A 16,629-nucleotide genomic window follows, 5' to 3' on the forward strand; every position below is an offset into this window, starting at 1 on the left:
TGGAATCTGGAGGACCTAAGTTAAAATTCTACCTCAGATACCTTAGATAACCCTATAAATTCAACTAAAATGTTTTTAAACAATAACCTCAATAAAGTAGCAGGAAATAAAATAAACTTGTGTGATCCTGGGCAAGTCACTTAACAGTCCCCGCCCCAAATGATAACTAAATGACTGAACTATGGACATCATAATAATAAAACCCATAAATCTTAATAAGTTCAAAGATTCCCCTAAATACTTATAAGGTAACTGAAGTGATCTACTTTATCTTTCATGATCTTCTCCACCCACTGTTTAAGAATTCTTTTTACAGTCATCATGTGAAAAGTACCACCATTTCCCTCTCATTTTGTTTATGATATTGTTCTTTTGTATTTAGGAAGAATATCCATTTGGATTCTTAGTACCCTTAGCTCAAAAATATCAATATTGGCATTTTTGCTGTAAACAAACCAGAAAAAACAAAGAGGTCAGCTAAATAGAAGAATAGCTCACAGAAACTCCTTGGAGATGCAACAAAAGAAGTTAGCAGAGAAAATTTTGTTGTATGCACCAAAGCTATGAAAAATGTTGTTTCATGGGTTATTTGGTTATCACCTATTAGTGATAAGCATTTGCACAAAGACCAACATTAAAAAAAGTGCAGCTTATTCACCAACATTGGTTCCTGAGAATGATTAAGTGATAGAGAAATTCTATAAGGAATTTGATAGAGGCAGGTAGGTAGCATAGTGTAGAGGGCCCTGAACTTGGAGTCAGAAAGACCTGAGTTCAAATTTACCTCAGACACTTACTAGTTATTTTAACCTGGACAAGATATTTAACCTCTTTGTGCCTCAGTTTCCTTATGTATAAAATAAGAGGATTTTACTCAATGATTTCTAAAGTTCCTTCCAGCTTTAAATCAATGATTTTGTAAGACCTTCCAAATCAAAACAACGTACACTCTGATACTGGGTGACTTCAATTAAAATATGGGAAAATGTGAAGTAGTGGAGAAAGTATGATTCAGGAGAAAAAATCAAAGAAGAAAAAGCCTTGTAGATGATATAGAAAGAAGCCTCACACCTCTATGTTACAAATACTTTCTTCAAAACAAAACAAAACAAAACAAAACAAAACATGTCAAGAATTAGACAGTGACTTTTAGGTAAACACCAAATGAAATCACAAAGGATGAAACTGACATTTTAACAGACAGAAAAAGACTTTTTTCTGCATTTTAGAGTCAACCCTGAGTCAGTTCTTTGTTCCCAGTGAGACTATACTCATCAGAGCTAAGATCAGAACTTATAATAAGGATAAAGTATTATAATAAGAAAGCAATATGGGGCAGCTAGGTGGCGCAGTAGATAGAGTACCGGCCCTGGATTCAGGAGTACCTGAGTTCAAATCTGGCCTCAGACACTTAACACTTACTAGCTGTGTGACCCAGGGCAAGTCACTTAACCCCAATTGCCTCACTAAAAAAAAAAAACAAACAAACAAAAAATAAGAAAGCAATATGGCATTCAATTTTAAAAGATTTAACCCTTAATTATTTAAACAATTTATTGACATTCAAAAATAGAAAATGGAGAACAGAAATTTCACTGACAATAGATTTTCATTCAGATGTTAAACCACTGGAAATTAATGACCAAAAGTACCCAGAAAGTGCATTAGTTGGCAAATTTGACTTCCTTGACAAATGGAGAAAAATAGCCACTAACGGCAACATCAAGTTAGATTAGAAGCTTGTCCGTAAAATCTTTTGAAGAAAGATGATGAACATTTAAGAGCAAAGTTTTATAAAGCAAAGGGAAGAAGTGGAAGGCAAAACCAGCATAAAGAAAGCTTGGTGATATAGCCAACTAATCAAAGTCATCCTATGGGCATTTAGGGATGAAAATCAAAGATACACTACAAACAAAATAAATCTGTAAATATTTGCAAAGCCATTTTAACAAATGGTTTTCTTCATCAAGAGTAGTGAAAACAACATACTTGGATACCTAACATCACAGTTCTTGAGATCCTTATAGATCAGAGAGAACAGCATTAAAGAGAACAAAGCTGAACCATAACAATATAAAGGATTTCCACACTTGAGGTGATACAATCATGAGAGCATTGAAGGACTGATACCAAGGTATCAGAGAAGATACCAGGCTTCAAAAAAAATCAAACTTTATTAATAACAGAACAGGTGAATGAGAGAATATAAATAACAATTGACTTCCATACCTACTTTCCCCTCTATCAAAAATGTTTTATGTGGTTCATCTGTACATGAACTGAAGGCATACTTGATGAGGGTATTAGGAACAAGCAGGCTTCCCTAAGCTATCTCTAGAGATAGTAGCCAGTTAGCAGAGTATATAGAGAGAGCACTGTCACAATAGTGGAGTCTCAATGACCTGGTTCAAATCTGGTCTCGAACACTTACTAGCTGTATGACCCTGGAAAAATCAAGTTACCAATATAGCTCAGTTTCCTCATCCATAAAATGGGGATAATAATATCACCTACTTTCCAGTGCTGTTGATGATGATTGTTTTTTGATGAGTGTTTTCTGATACCTTTTACTACATATTTTGGTAAACTGGCCCCCAGATATATTGTGTACTTTGTAAGTATTTTGAATAGGATTTTTCCTATTATTTCTTCCAGGTTTTTATTATTAGTATATAGAAATTCTGATGATTCCTATGAATTTGCTTTATATTCTGCTACTTTACTGATATTATTAATCTTCTCAATTAATTTCCTCTCTAATTCTCAGGAGCTTTCTAAGAAATCATCAGTCTGCAAATGAGAATAATTTCGTCCTCTTTTTACCAACATTTGTGCCTTTAATTGCTTTCTCTTGTTAGTTCTAGTTATGTTAGGAATAGCAATATATCAAATATCATCAAGAAGTGACATCCTTGCTAAATCTCTGTATTTAATCATAAAATATCTAATGTTTCTCCATCATAAATATTTCAAGCTTTTGGTTTTAGATACATACTTTTTAAAAAATTATAGTAAAAGTGGTTCCTCTATGCCTGTGCTTTTTAGGACATTTAGCATTAATGAGTACTATATTTTGTCGAAGGCGTTTTCAGCATTTATTGTTAAAATCATGGGATCTGGAGTAACATATTTATTATATTTAATATTTTCCTAATGCTGAACCATTCTTTCATCCCTGGTATGACTCCAACTTGAAATATAATAAGTGACTGTTTCATATATTAGAATAACATCTTGGCAAAATATTTTTGCCACGTTTCAAAATTTTTTTCAATCTATAGTTCTCTGCTATAGTTCTCTGCTTTATCCTTTCCTTTAGTGATCAGAACTATATTTGTTTTATAAATAGAGTTTGATTGGAAGAATACTTTCCTCCTTCATTATTTAGAATAATTGTTTAGAATAAATATTAACTTTTCTTTAAACACTTGATAGAATTGTCTATTAAAACCATCTAGACTAGAGTTCTTCTGTTTCAGCAGTTCTTTTATAATATCTTTAATTTTGCTTTCTGGCAATGAATTAGTTAAGATTTATATTTTTATAAATAATTTTGTATTTCTCATAAATTCTCGGTTCTGCTAGCACATAACTATTATAGACTGGTATATGTTGTAAATTTACCTTGTTAATTTTTTATTTTGGCAACTTGATTTCTCATTTTTTTAATCAGGTTAACTAAAGTTTAGTTTTATCATTTCTCTAATGTTTCATTTGTACATTTGATCTATTTTACTTCTAATTTCCAAGAATTATTTTGTGCTAATTTGGACTTTATTGTTTTTTAAATTGCATAATAAGGTCATTAACTTTCTGCCTTTCTATTTTCATTTTTTATGTTTTCATTCATTAACTTTTTTTGCAGAATGCTTTAGCTGAACCTCAAAACATCTGGTATGTTGTCTCATTGTTATCATTCTCTTTCACATAGTTGTTACCTGTTTTTAAAAAGAAATATTAATATCTTTGAGGGTTTACATCCCCATTTCTCCCAGTACCACTTCTCCTCTCATAGAACCAATCTATATAATAAATATTATCTTTAAAAAGAAAAATGGAAAAGAGAAAGAGGACAAAAGATTTGTTGTCTTAGTTTAAGAAATTTTCACAGCCACTCCAACCATTAGCAACTACCACACTGATCAATTAGTGGCCATCAACATCAAGGCAAGACCCTGCACCAGTAAAATGATTTTGACTTGAAGGCTCAGATAATGGTTAGCTTTTTTTAGCAACAAAATAGTTTAATTATGTACATTGTTTTATTAGACTTAACACTATTGCACTCTTAATAGACTACAGTATAGTGATAACTTTTATATGCACTGGAAAACCAAAAACTTCATGTCACTCACTTTATTGCTATATTTACTTTATTGCAGTGGTCTGAAACCAAACTCAGTATCTCCAAGGTATGCCCATACTCTGTTCTTTATTTTTCCTTTTTTGTTTACCTATCTGTTAGATATATCCAATTCTGAAAGGATATTATTAAAATTTCCTATACTTAATGCGCTATTAGCTAGTTCTTTTTGCTTTGTAGTCAATTTTCCTTTACAAATTTGGATGCCATTTGGTGGTTATATGTTTAATAATGATGATATTGTTTTTATATTTATAGTACCTTTAAGTATAATGTATTCTTCCTGATTGTCTCCCTTGACATTGTGAATTCTTACTGGTGTTTTGTCTGATAACTTGTTTTCAATTCCTGTTTTCTTGGAATCCCCTGATGCATTGTCGATTTTATTTTAGTCCCTCATCTGCATAAGCAAATAGGTGGTGCAGTGGATAAAGTATTGAGCCTGGAGTCAGGAGTTTTCTTGTGTTCAAATACAACCTCAGCCACTAGCTGTGTCATCCTGGGCAAGTCACTTAACCCTTGCCTAAGCTTTCTCATCTGTAAAATGAGCTAAAGAAGGAAATGGAAAACCACTCCAGTATCTGTGCCAAGAAATCTCCAGATGGGGTCATGGAGAGTTGGACATAACTGAAATGACTGAACGACAAAACTCATTTTCACTAAGGATGTATCTTTATTTTTTATTATTTCTTATATACAACAAATTGTTGACTCCAGTTTTCTTATCCATTCTACTAACTTTTTTCTTCTTATTGGATTCTTTAGTAGGTTCACATTTAAAGCAATGATTGTAAGACTTGTTTTCTTCTTTTTATTTCATTTGTAATGATCTTTACATGCTTCCTATTTTAAGTCAACACTTTATCCCTGCAGTTAATTTTGTTTATATTCATAGACCACTTACCCTATTCTTATTTATTTCTTGAATTTTCTTAGTTAATTTTAATTAAATTCAGACTCTTGGTCTTACAGTACTTTGTTTCAAGAAGTTTTCGTGTACTTTGTCCTCATTTTATTTGTATCCCCTTCTAGTCTTGTCTATTCTGAATTCTATTCTTCCATTCTATACTTGGTTCTTATTCAGTTAGGCTTCACTATTCATGACCCCATTTGGGGTTTTCTTAGCAACAATATTGGAATGTTTTGCCTTTTCCTTCTCCAACTCATTTTTACAGATGAGGAAACTGAGGCAAACAGGATTAAGTGACTTGCTCAGGGTCATACAGCTAGTGTCTGAGGCCAGATTTGAACTCAGGAAGAGCAGTCTTCCTGATTCCAGGTCCAACACTCTATCCATTCTACCATCTAGTTGTCCCATTCTATACTTACATGTCCCTTTTTAAAAAAATAATTTTATCTCCTTCATAAGAATTAGTTTTTAGATGATCGATTTTGAACTCCTTCCTTTTATTACATTTGTAGATTTTTTTATCCATCCTCCATTCCTGCTGTTTAATTTTATATTTTGAGGATTTTATTTTTAATAGGGTTATTTTCTCCTGTGTCTCACTCCTAGAAATACAAATTCATGAAAGCAACAGCAAAGTATAGTGAGTCACTTTTTATCCTGAATCCTGCCACTACTGCTGTCCACTCATGACCATTTACTACCCTTCCTAAGGCCAGTATATTCTGTCTCTAGATATTTGTTTCCCCTACTATTCAGTGTTCTGACTCTCTCCCTACCCCCACCCTGGGATCTATAAAACCACTCTATATATATGCCTTTGATTCCATCCCCTTGCATCTTCTCTAGAAGATTAAAACCTTAATCATCCCTTCTCTCTCTAATTTTCAATTGCTCCCTATCAAAAAATTCCTTCCCTGTCTTCACACATATCCAAATATCTTCAATCCTTCATTAGACCCTACCATTCCCTCAAACTATTATCCTATATTTCTCCTCCTCTCAGCCAAACTCCTTAAAATCTATTTACAAACATTCTGAGGTGCCACCTCACATTGTTAGATTGGTTAATATGACAGAAAAGGAAAATAACAAATGCACTATTGGTAGAGTTGTGAATTGATCCAACCATTCTACAGAATAATTTGGAACTATGCCCAAAGGGCTATAAAAGCATGCATACCCTTTGACCCAACAATAGCGTTACTAGGTCTATGTCCCAAAGAGATCAAAGAAAGGGGGAAAGGACCTATGTACACAACAATATTAATAGCACCTTTTTTTAAAATGGCAAAGAATTGGAAACTGAGGGAATGTCTATCAATTCGGGAATAGCTGAACATGTTGTGGCACGTTATTGTAATGGAATATTATTGTGTCATGAGAAATGATGAGCAAGATGATTTCAGAAAAACCTGGAAAGATTTACATGAACTGAGTGAAGTGAGCAGAACCAGGAGAACATTGTACACAGCAAAAGGAATACTGTGCAATGATTAACTATGAATAACTTAGTTCTTCTCAGCAATACAATGATCCAAGACAATCCCAGAGTACTCATGATAAAAAAGGCTATTTGCCTCCAGAGAAAGAACTGGTTTGAATGCAGATTGAAGCATACTTTCTTTCTTTCCTTTCTTTCTTTCTTTCTTTCTTTCTTTCTTTCTTTCTTTCTTTCTTTCTTTCTTTCTTTCTTTCTTTCTTTCTTTCTTTCTTTCTTTCTTTCTTTCTTCTTTCCTTCCTTCCTTCCTTCCTTCCTTCCTTCCTTCCTTCCTTCCTTCCTTCCTTCCTTCCTTCCTTCCTTCCTTTCTCACTTCTCTTTCTTTTCACTTTTTTCTGTTCATATTGTTTTTCCACAATATGACTAATAAAGAAATGTTTAACATGTTTACACATGTTATAACCTATATCAGATTGCTTATTGTCTCAAGGAAGAGAAAGAGAAGACAGCAAGGGATAGAATTTAGAACTCAAAATAACAAACGTTAAAAATTGGGGAAAAATAAAATACATTATTTTAAAAGTTATTTACACTCTTTGCTTCCACTTTCCCCTCTCTCAGTTCTCAACCTTTTGCAGTTTGCGTTCAACTCCACTGAAAGTACACTCTACAAAGTACACTCTACCAGTGATTTCTTAATGGCCAAATCTGATTATCTCTTCTCAGTTCTTCTCAACCTATCTGTTGTTTTACACTATTGATCATCTCCTCCTCCTGCATATGCTCTCCTCTATGAGATTCTGTAACAATGATTTCCTTCCTACCTCTATATGAACTTTCCTTCTGAGTTTCCACTGCCATATTAACATCAAGATCATGGCTCTACCTGTGGATGTTCTCCAAGTTTCTGTGTTAGGCTCTCTTTTACTCTCCCTCTGTACTCTCTCTCGGTGACCTCATTAGTTCCCAAGAGTTTAACTGTCATCTTAATGCAGGTGAATCACAAATTGATACCCTACTCTCTCCCCTGATCTTTAGTCTTCCATCATCAACTGCATATTGGACATTTTAAGCTATTTCAAGAAGAAATCTCAAACTCATGTCTAAAATGGAATTCATTATCTTCAACTCTCCCTTCCTCCAAACTTCCCTACTTTAGATAAAGGCACCATTATACTTCAAATCTCCCAGGTTTGTAACCTTGGCATTATTATTAACCCCTCACTCTCCCCCAGCCACATATTCCAATAAGTTTTCAAGTCTTGCTATTTCTGCCTTTACAACATCTCTAGAATCCAACCTCTTCTCTCCATTCACAAAGCTACCACTTTAGTTTAGATCTACCCACCTCTTGAGTAGATTTTTGCAACAGTCTCCTAATCTCTCTCCCTGCCTCAGGTCTTTCCACCACTCTAGTCTATTCTTTTTTTTTTTTTTTTTTTGCAGGGCAATGAGGGTTAAGTGACTTGCCCAGGGTCACACAGCTAGTGTCAAGTGTCTAAGGCTGGATTTGAACTCAGGTACTCCTGAGTCCAAGGCCAGTGCTTTATCCACTGCGCCACCTAGCTGCCCTCACTCTAGTCTATTCTATATACTGCTGCCAAAAGAATTTCCTTTATAAGCAGATCTCATCACATGATTCCCCTACTCAATCAACTTCATTGGCTTCCTATTTCTCCTAGAAAAAGATACAAACTCCTCTATTCTTAAAGCCCTATAGAACCCATCCAGCCTCATGGATGTAAGGGCCAAATTTAGTATTGGAAGAGTTAATTGGGTGGCTCACCTTAATATTGAGGTAAGAAAAGAAACAGCCTCTTTCAAAAACATAAAACACAGGTTTATTAATGGTAACAAGTTTAAAACACAAGTGAGATTAATAGAACTAGAAACAGTGTATAAATCTCTGTGGTAAAAAGGCCCCAGGCACCCTCAGAACCGTTTCTAACAGCCTCTTTAACTGTCTCCAACTGAATCTAACTGACTCCTCCATGGAAAGGGGAGGGGTGGTTCTTAGTCCTGCTGAGTCGCCAATTGGCTCAGCACACCCACATGGGCTGTCCCCATTATAATCTGGCGAGATCCACATGGGCATGGGGTGGGGGGGGGAGGCTTAGTTATATAATTTCAATAAATGTTCCCTGTGGTCAAAGTTCCTCTTGTTTGCTCAGTTACCTCTCAAAGTACACACCCATCTTCTCTTAGGCTTTTAAGCTTACATTTTTTCAGTCTGACCATAATAAAGCAAAGATAGGGTTATGAAAGCCCCAAGTCACAATTAATTCCTCACATGGAACATCATGCCCCATCTCACGGTCTGTGATCTAGCTTTCTCTGTTATGACACCATTCTCCTGTCTTCCATGTCTTCAATGCAGTCCTCGATGCCTATAATGAACTTCCTCCTTATTTCTGTATCTTTGAGTACCTCCCTTCCTTTAAATTCTTCTTGGGCACTATCTTTTACATGAAGTCTTTCTTGATCCTCCAGTTGCCAGGGTCCTGCCTCCTTAACTATCTTTCACTGAATTACTATACATTTTTGTATTTGTTTACTTTCTATTTATGCTGTATATAAATTTCCTATGCCCTTGTTGTCTCACCTATTAAATATAAGCTTATTCCAAGTGAGGATCATTTTATTCTCTGTACTTGTACCCCCAAGCAGAGTGTCTGGCACATTAATAAATACTTGATTGATTGATATCAAAGCTGTGTGCTGGATCTAGGACACAGTGCTTTGTATTTTATAATGACTTTTACAACTTAATATCCATTGTTCCCCACTTGAGTCAGTTCACTTGAAAGGTTTAGTGAAGCGACCTATAATTTTTGCAGCAGTCTTTACAGAAATTCTTGATATAATTGCGATGCAAATCTGGATCACAATTGTAACTTGAACTAAAATGATCAGAGGAGTTTTGCCTTTAAAAGCTATTGCAATCTGCTTTGAGATTTGTGTTTGTGAATAGGAAATGACTTTTAGATGCCAAAATTGGGATGTTTTTTGAAAGGTGCTGCTAATCTGTGATTAGATATCCCATCTCACTTACCACACCCCCCCACCCCCTGGGAAGTATTTTTTCTCCTTTTCTTTGTACCTATTTTGTATGCTATTTTTAGTTGTTTGTTCTGTTCTTAGTTTTTTTTTTTTCTATCCTAATTGTTTTGGGGGAAGGACTTTACAAGCACCAAGACACTGGTGAATTATAGGCACTTTATAAAACTTTGTTGCTTACTTGATTTGACTATACATTTGAGAGTAAGTGAGGGGAGGTAAATCAAGGACTGTGTCTAATGGACAACTACTGGAATCTCCTGAAGTCCTATGAGAGTCATCTAGACTTAGGGACATGAACAAATATAACCCCAAAACACATCATGGAACATCAGAGGACATTAACTATGTGGAACATCAAATATTTAATTGGAAGGAGAAAGTGGGATAGAAGTTGAACAGGGAAGCCCAAGATCAATTTATTGAATCCTCCCAATCAAGCTGAAGAAATTACTGATCAGGTACCTTTGTCAGAAGGGCAATTCCCATGGAAGTAGGTATGTGCCTAAGCAACTTCATATTTGACTCTCAGTAAGAAAGACTGCTTCCTAATGCTCAGTTGAATGAGAATCGGGAGAGCTTGGATGCTTGTGGGAGGAGGAGCCAATCCCTCTATGATCTCTCTCCCTTCAGATTCTAGACTAAGATGTAGCAAGAGTGGAGGAATGAAAGGGATCTGTCCTTTCTCATCAGGAGAAGAATGGTGGCCTGGCAGAAGCACATGGCAAGGTGCTTATGCTTGCCCAGGAGAGACAGAGATGGGAGTTTCTGGATTTCCAATTACCAGCTGCTTTCTGGTGACTTTGTTTCCTTTTCTGGCACAGGTCAGAGGGTAGAGAATCTAAAAATGGCCATTTCCAGCCTTAGAGATTCCATTAATTTTAAGTTCATGAGATCCTGATTTTGAGAGTAAGGTATTGCCAGCCACAGGGAGATTCCTTTAATATTGTACTTCTCAGAGAAGAAAAAGATAGTGCCCAGTGGGACTGCCCTGCAGCTGGAAGATTAAAGCCACACCACAAAGGGTCAGAAGATCTAGACCTCATCAGCTTTTCATAATGTTGTTGTGAGCTGCTCAAACAGTAGAAGTCAGAGATTAAAGAAAAGTGCTTGTTTAGCAGTCCCCAAAAGTGCATTTACCTTGGGGGAGAATGAAATCTATTATTCGAGTGTATTGTATTTCCATATTTGTTCATGGGTGCCTGAATCCTTTGTGTCTTATATATTTTCTGTGGTGGAGGAAATAAAAAGCTGTCCCACTCCTGATATCCATATTGTACACTGAGTACCTTCGTGGAAAGGAACTCTGGTTATCAACACTTGGGAAGACATAAACGTAAATTGATAACAAAAATGGAATAAAACTCCAGGGTGGGGGCAATAAGCCAAGAAGATGAACAGATCCACTTCGCATCAGGCCCTTCAAGATAAGAGTCAGGTTTGTGTGAGTCCTTGGGAGTCCACCTTGGGTAGAAGGAGGAGTGTGGTTTTGGGCCATATATAGTAAGATGACCTTCTTTTGACCATAAAACTCCAGAAACAGTCTATCCCAGAGTTTTTTAACCTGGAGTCCATGGATTTTAGGGAGTTTTTGAAACCGGGTGTAAAAAAATATACCTTAATTTTCACTAACTAAAGTATTACACTAACTTTAGCATTTCCTTTTATTATGATTTTTTTTAAAAAAACCCATTATTTCAGAAGATGTCTATAGGCTTCACCAGATGGTTGAAGTGATCTATGATACAAAAAAAAATTAAGACCCCCTGGTTTATATCCATACCTCTATTTCCTTACCAACCCAGCACTTTTTTCCAGTTTACTTTTTATTCTTTTTATTTATAATATCTTAATATTTTATTTTTCCCAACTGCATATAAAGAAACAATTTTTGACATTTGCTTTTTTAGAATTTTGAGTTCCAAATTCTGTTCCTCCTTTCCTCACCTCACCTCTCCTTGAGATGATAAGCAATTTGATACAGGTTATACACGTGCAATCATGCATAACATATTTCCATATTAGTCATATTTTGAAAGAAAACACAAAAAAATAAAGTGAGATAGTATGCTTCAATGGGCATTCAGACTTGAGACAGACAGCATTTTTCATCATGAGAATCTTTTGGAATTATCTTGGATACTGTACTGCTGAGAATAGTTGTCATTCACAGTTTCATAGTACAATATTGCTGTTACTGTGTACAATGTTCTGGTTCTGCTGACTTCATTTTGCATCAGTTCATGTGAGTCTCTAATACTTCTTTAATCTGTTATAATCTTCTGCCCCCACTATTCCACAAAAACTGCTCTTTCAAAGTCACTAGTGATCTTCAACTAAATCCAATGGGTTCTGTTTGTTTGTTTGTTTTTGCAGTCCTCATTCTCTTCAAAGTGTATCTGATCCAGTGGATTATTTCATTCTACTTGAAACTCTCTCCTACCTTGGTTTCAATAAGTGAGGCTAAAGCTCACTATGTCTTCCATAGTCTGATAGAGATTTTAATTATGTGTATATATGTATGTATGTGTGTGTGTATATGCATGTGTGTGTGTTAGCTCAAAGTAACACTAGGTTACACTAGTAACACAAAGTAATACTAGGTAATACTAGGTACTAATTAGTACAAAGTAAGCACTAGGTAAGCCTATCAGGCAAGCAGGTTAATATAGCTCTAAAAAATGAATTTTTTTTATTCTTTGATGAGGAATAAAAAAAAATTTAAGCTTAAAATTTCATCCAGGCACCTTCTGGTAGTTAACGCCTAGGCAGTTTTCATTAACAGCTTTGGCATGGAATTATTTGGAACATTTCAAAGATGAAATAGGAGTTGGCCCAACAAGAATAATTAATTAAATTTCATTATAAATATAGACTTTAATGAATTTTAAAAATCCATGTTATTACTTGCTAGAGGCTAAAAAAACAGCATACCAATACCCTGTGCAAAATCATTTATGGGAAACATTGTTATGCAACTTTTAACATAAAGTTTTAATTTATTGCCCGTTAGGCTGATTTTGCTAACTTTCAAGTTGGAATAAATTAGAACTATTTGATCTACAGAACAAAACAACTTGGTAAATTACTATAAATAGTATACAGTGCAAGGAGGATTTCTCCAGGGTCATGAATTAAATGTCTACGGGCAAATTAGCCCTGACCATTCATTTCTAACACAGCATATTAGCACAGCAGTTTGCATACAAGAGGCATTTAACCAATGTTTCCTAAAGAAATGAATGCCCAAGGGTGAAAAATATTTGATTGAGTAAATGAACCATCACAGCCGCCCTTACCACAGCCAATACTCCATTGGTTTTATTGAGCACAAGTATCTTATTCCTACTACCCATTGTTCTCTGTTGCCCAGGTAACAGCCTTCAAAAGACTATGATTGCCTTTTGCCTGTGTTTCACTTATTATATTTAACAATGTCCAGTGTTCAATATGATGAGGAGAAAACAAAATAAAACCACATCTCCCATTTTAGCAATAAATAGAGGAAAAATCATCATAATAAATGGATCATAAAAACCTATATTGAAAGAAACTAGAAACTCTAAAGGAAAATAATCTACAGGGAAGGATTAACATGTTTATATTTTGGTGACTTCAGGCATATAAGAAATAATCATTCACATTCTTTCTAAAGCAGTTGTGACAGTCAGGTAGAACATGAGGCACTGAGTATTTCTTTAAGCTGAAGTAAAACCTCCACTTATCGTGGAACTCAGATTGCAAGAGTGATAGTGAGTGGTAACCTGGATTTGGAAATCGGTATTCTAAGATTATCTATGGCAATTATTTTTTAAATCAGTTTTTTTCTATTCAGAGTCTCCTTCAGCTGAGTGCCCTCTAGTGTTAATCAAAAATGTGGAACATGCATTAGTAGCATCAAATTGGACAGACATTTACACTAGCTAATACTTGAAAGATATACTCAAAAAGGTCCTATGGAAAGGGCACAATGACTTAGTGGAAATGATCAGTGGAAATTTAAAAATATATGCAGAGAAAAGAAAAAAAATCAGTATTCCTCATAACAGAAAGGAAAATAGGCACATGAATAAAATGATCTCCAATATAGCACTTTTTGTCATTTTAAGAAAAACAAGTTAATGGCATTTAAATAATTACTTCCAAAGCTGCTATCTCTTAAAAAAAAAAGCATTGTTGATTTAGAAATTAAAGCAAAAAAGCAACTGACCTCAAAACATTTTTCCTTCTTAGCTTGATGGAGTAAGTTAGCCATTCCAGGAAGCAACACTGGAAATATGAAATTTTCTAGATATTCTCTTGGAGAACCTAGAAAATATTATAATGATAATGATATGCCATTAATTAAATAATTAAAAATACATTTCATATTTTATTCTCAGTTGAATAAAAGTGAGATTTTTACTGAGTAAAACTAGACAATAATAACAACAACAACAAACTAGATTGTGATTTTATTGGTATAGGCAACTCTCAGGTGACAGATTCCCTATACTAATGTAGAGCAGCACTTTTTTTTTTTTGGTGAGGCAATTGGGGTTAAGTGACTTGCCCAAGGTCACACAGCTAATAAGTGTTAAGTATCTGAGGCTGGACCCAAACTCAGGTCCTCCTGACTCCAGGGCCAGTGCTCTATCCACTTCGCCACCTAGCTGCCCCTCAGCACTTTCTCTTGGAGAGTTACCTATAGGAGTGGTGTCAAACCTAGATAAAAATAGGGGCCAAAGACTGTATAAAGGTCCCTACAGGTCACATATCTACTTAGAAAGCCACATTTGGACATTATCGATGTTTTGTTGTATTTTTATGTATTTTGTTAAATATTTTCTAATTATATATATATATATATTTTTTCTAATTATATTTTAATCTGGCTTGGGCCAAACTCAGGATTCTTGAGAGCTACAGAGTTTAATGCCATTCCCAGAGTCACCCAGCCAGGATGTGTCAGAGGTCAGACTTGAAGCCAGGTCTTCTTTGTTTATAATAAACAACCAAATAACAATGAAACAAATCATCAACATTATCATCTTTATATTTTATAACATTTTACATCAGAAATACGTTGTATTACTGAAAAAGCTAAAGTATTTATTTCTAAAGCATTTTTCCACTAGGTTTCATCCTGGTTTGTTTCTTTGGGTTCCCTGATATTGACTAGAGTTCAAGTAGTCTAGAGGAAAGGGCATTGGTCTGTAAGATAGAAAACCTTTGGGGCAGCTAGGTGGCTCAGTGGATAGAGCACTGGCCCTGGAGTCAGGAGGACCTGAGTTCAAATCTGACCCCACACACTTAACACTTACTAGCTGTGTGACCCTGGGCAAGTCACTTAACCCCAATTGCCTCACCCCCCCCCCAAAAAAGATAGATAACCTTTGTCTAAATCCCATTTTAATACTTATTTGCTGTATGACGTTAAGCAAATCACTTTGCTTTTCTAAATTATGTGAATAAGATTAATATATGCAACTATCTGCATAATCGTGTTGTGATGAAAGTACTTTGTAAATGTTAAAGTATTACATAAATATAAACTAAATGTGGGCTAGTCAACTGGATAAAAAACCTCAACCTGAAGTTAGGTGGGGGAGGAGTTTGGGTTTTTGGTTTTGTTTTGTTTTTTTCAGGAAATAGGTAATGAAGCAATCTTAATTCCTTTTTTTGTTGGGTTTTGGTTTTTTTTTTTTGGTAGGGCAGTGAGGGTTAAGTGACTTGCTCAGGGTCACACAGCTAGTAAGTGTCAAGTATCTGAGGCCAGATTTGAACTCAGGTTCTCCCGAATCCAGGGCTGGTGCTTCATCCACTGCACCACCTAGCTGCCCCAAGCAATCTTAATTTCTAAAAGTTTAAATTGTCTTCAACCTCTCTCCCTAGTTATTGGTTCCTTCCCTGGTGCCTTCAAACAGGTCTCACCTATCCTAAAAACAAACAAAGAAACCTCCTATAGACCCTCAAGCTATCATCCTATATCTCTCCACCTGTTCTCAGCCAAATTCCTTGAAAAAAAAAAATCTGTCTATATTCCAACTCTTTTTCTCTTATGCATTCCTCAACTTTTTGCAATGTAGCTTCCAGACTCATCACTCAAATGAAACTTTTATCTCTAAAGTTACCTATCACCTTTTAAATGCTAAATCTGATTTTTTTTTCCAGTTCTGATCCTTCTCAATTTTCTGCTATAGTTAACACTGGTTACCACCCACTCCTCCTAGAGACTCTTTTCTTTGGGATCTGATAACTCTATATCTCCTCATTCACCTACCTATCCAACTGTGCTTTCTCAGTCTCCTTTGCTGGTTTAATATCCAAATAAAACCAGTTACCTAGTCCTATATGGTCCCCAAGGTCCTGAACTCGGCCCCTATTCCTTCTAGTCACTTTCTTTCTCATTGGTCTCATCAGCTCACATAGATTTAATGATCATTTCAATTAGAAGATATACATGTGGATGTGTATTTGTATATTCAATCATATACTAGATTGATATATCTAATTTCAGTCTCTCCCATGAGCTCCAGCCCTTCATCATCAATTTCCACTTAAACACTTTAAATTGCATATCCCAGAGTCATATCATGTCAACATGTCCAAAACTGAACTCATTCATTATCTTTTCCATAAAACCCTCTCCTTTTCCGGACTTCCCTATCATGTCAACATGTCCAAAACTGAACTCATTCATTATCTTTTCCATAAAACCCTCTCCTTTTCCGGACTTCCCTATTCTGTCAAAGACACTACCACACTTCCAGGTACCTTGGCCTTGTCCCTGACCCCACATATCCAATCAGTTGCCAAAATTGGAAGTTTTACTTCCATTACCCTTCTCTTATAGGAACCACTCATTCTGCCCATTCACAC

General features: G+C 35.3%; 1 protein-coding gene across 3 annotated transcripts in view; it reads right to left on the bottom strand.

The window, feature by feature from the left end:
* Nucleotides 1–16,629, bottom strand: part of IQCK (IQ motif containing K) — a 138,272-nt gene that overhangs the window by 97,026 nt on the left and 24,617 nt on the right. For all 3 annotated transcript variants that reach the window (XM_043978078.1, XM_043978077.1, XM_043978076.1), the window contains exon 4: nucleotides 13,979–14,076. In XM_043978078.1, coding sequence (XP_043834013.1) covers nucleotides 13,979–14,076 — 98 coding nt within the window. The remainder of the gene's footprint in view (nucleotides 1–13,978; nucleotides 14,077–16,629) is intronic.

Source organism: Dromiciops gliroides, chromosome 1 (genome assembly GCF_019393635.1).
Source record: "Dromiciops gliroides isolate mDroGli1 chromosome 1, mDroGli1.pri, whole genome shotgun sequence".
Lineage (NCBI taxonomy): Eukaryota > Metazoa > Chordata > Mammalia > Microbiotheria > Microbiotheriidae > Dromiciops > Dromiciops gliroides.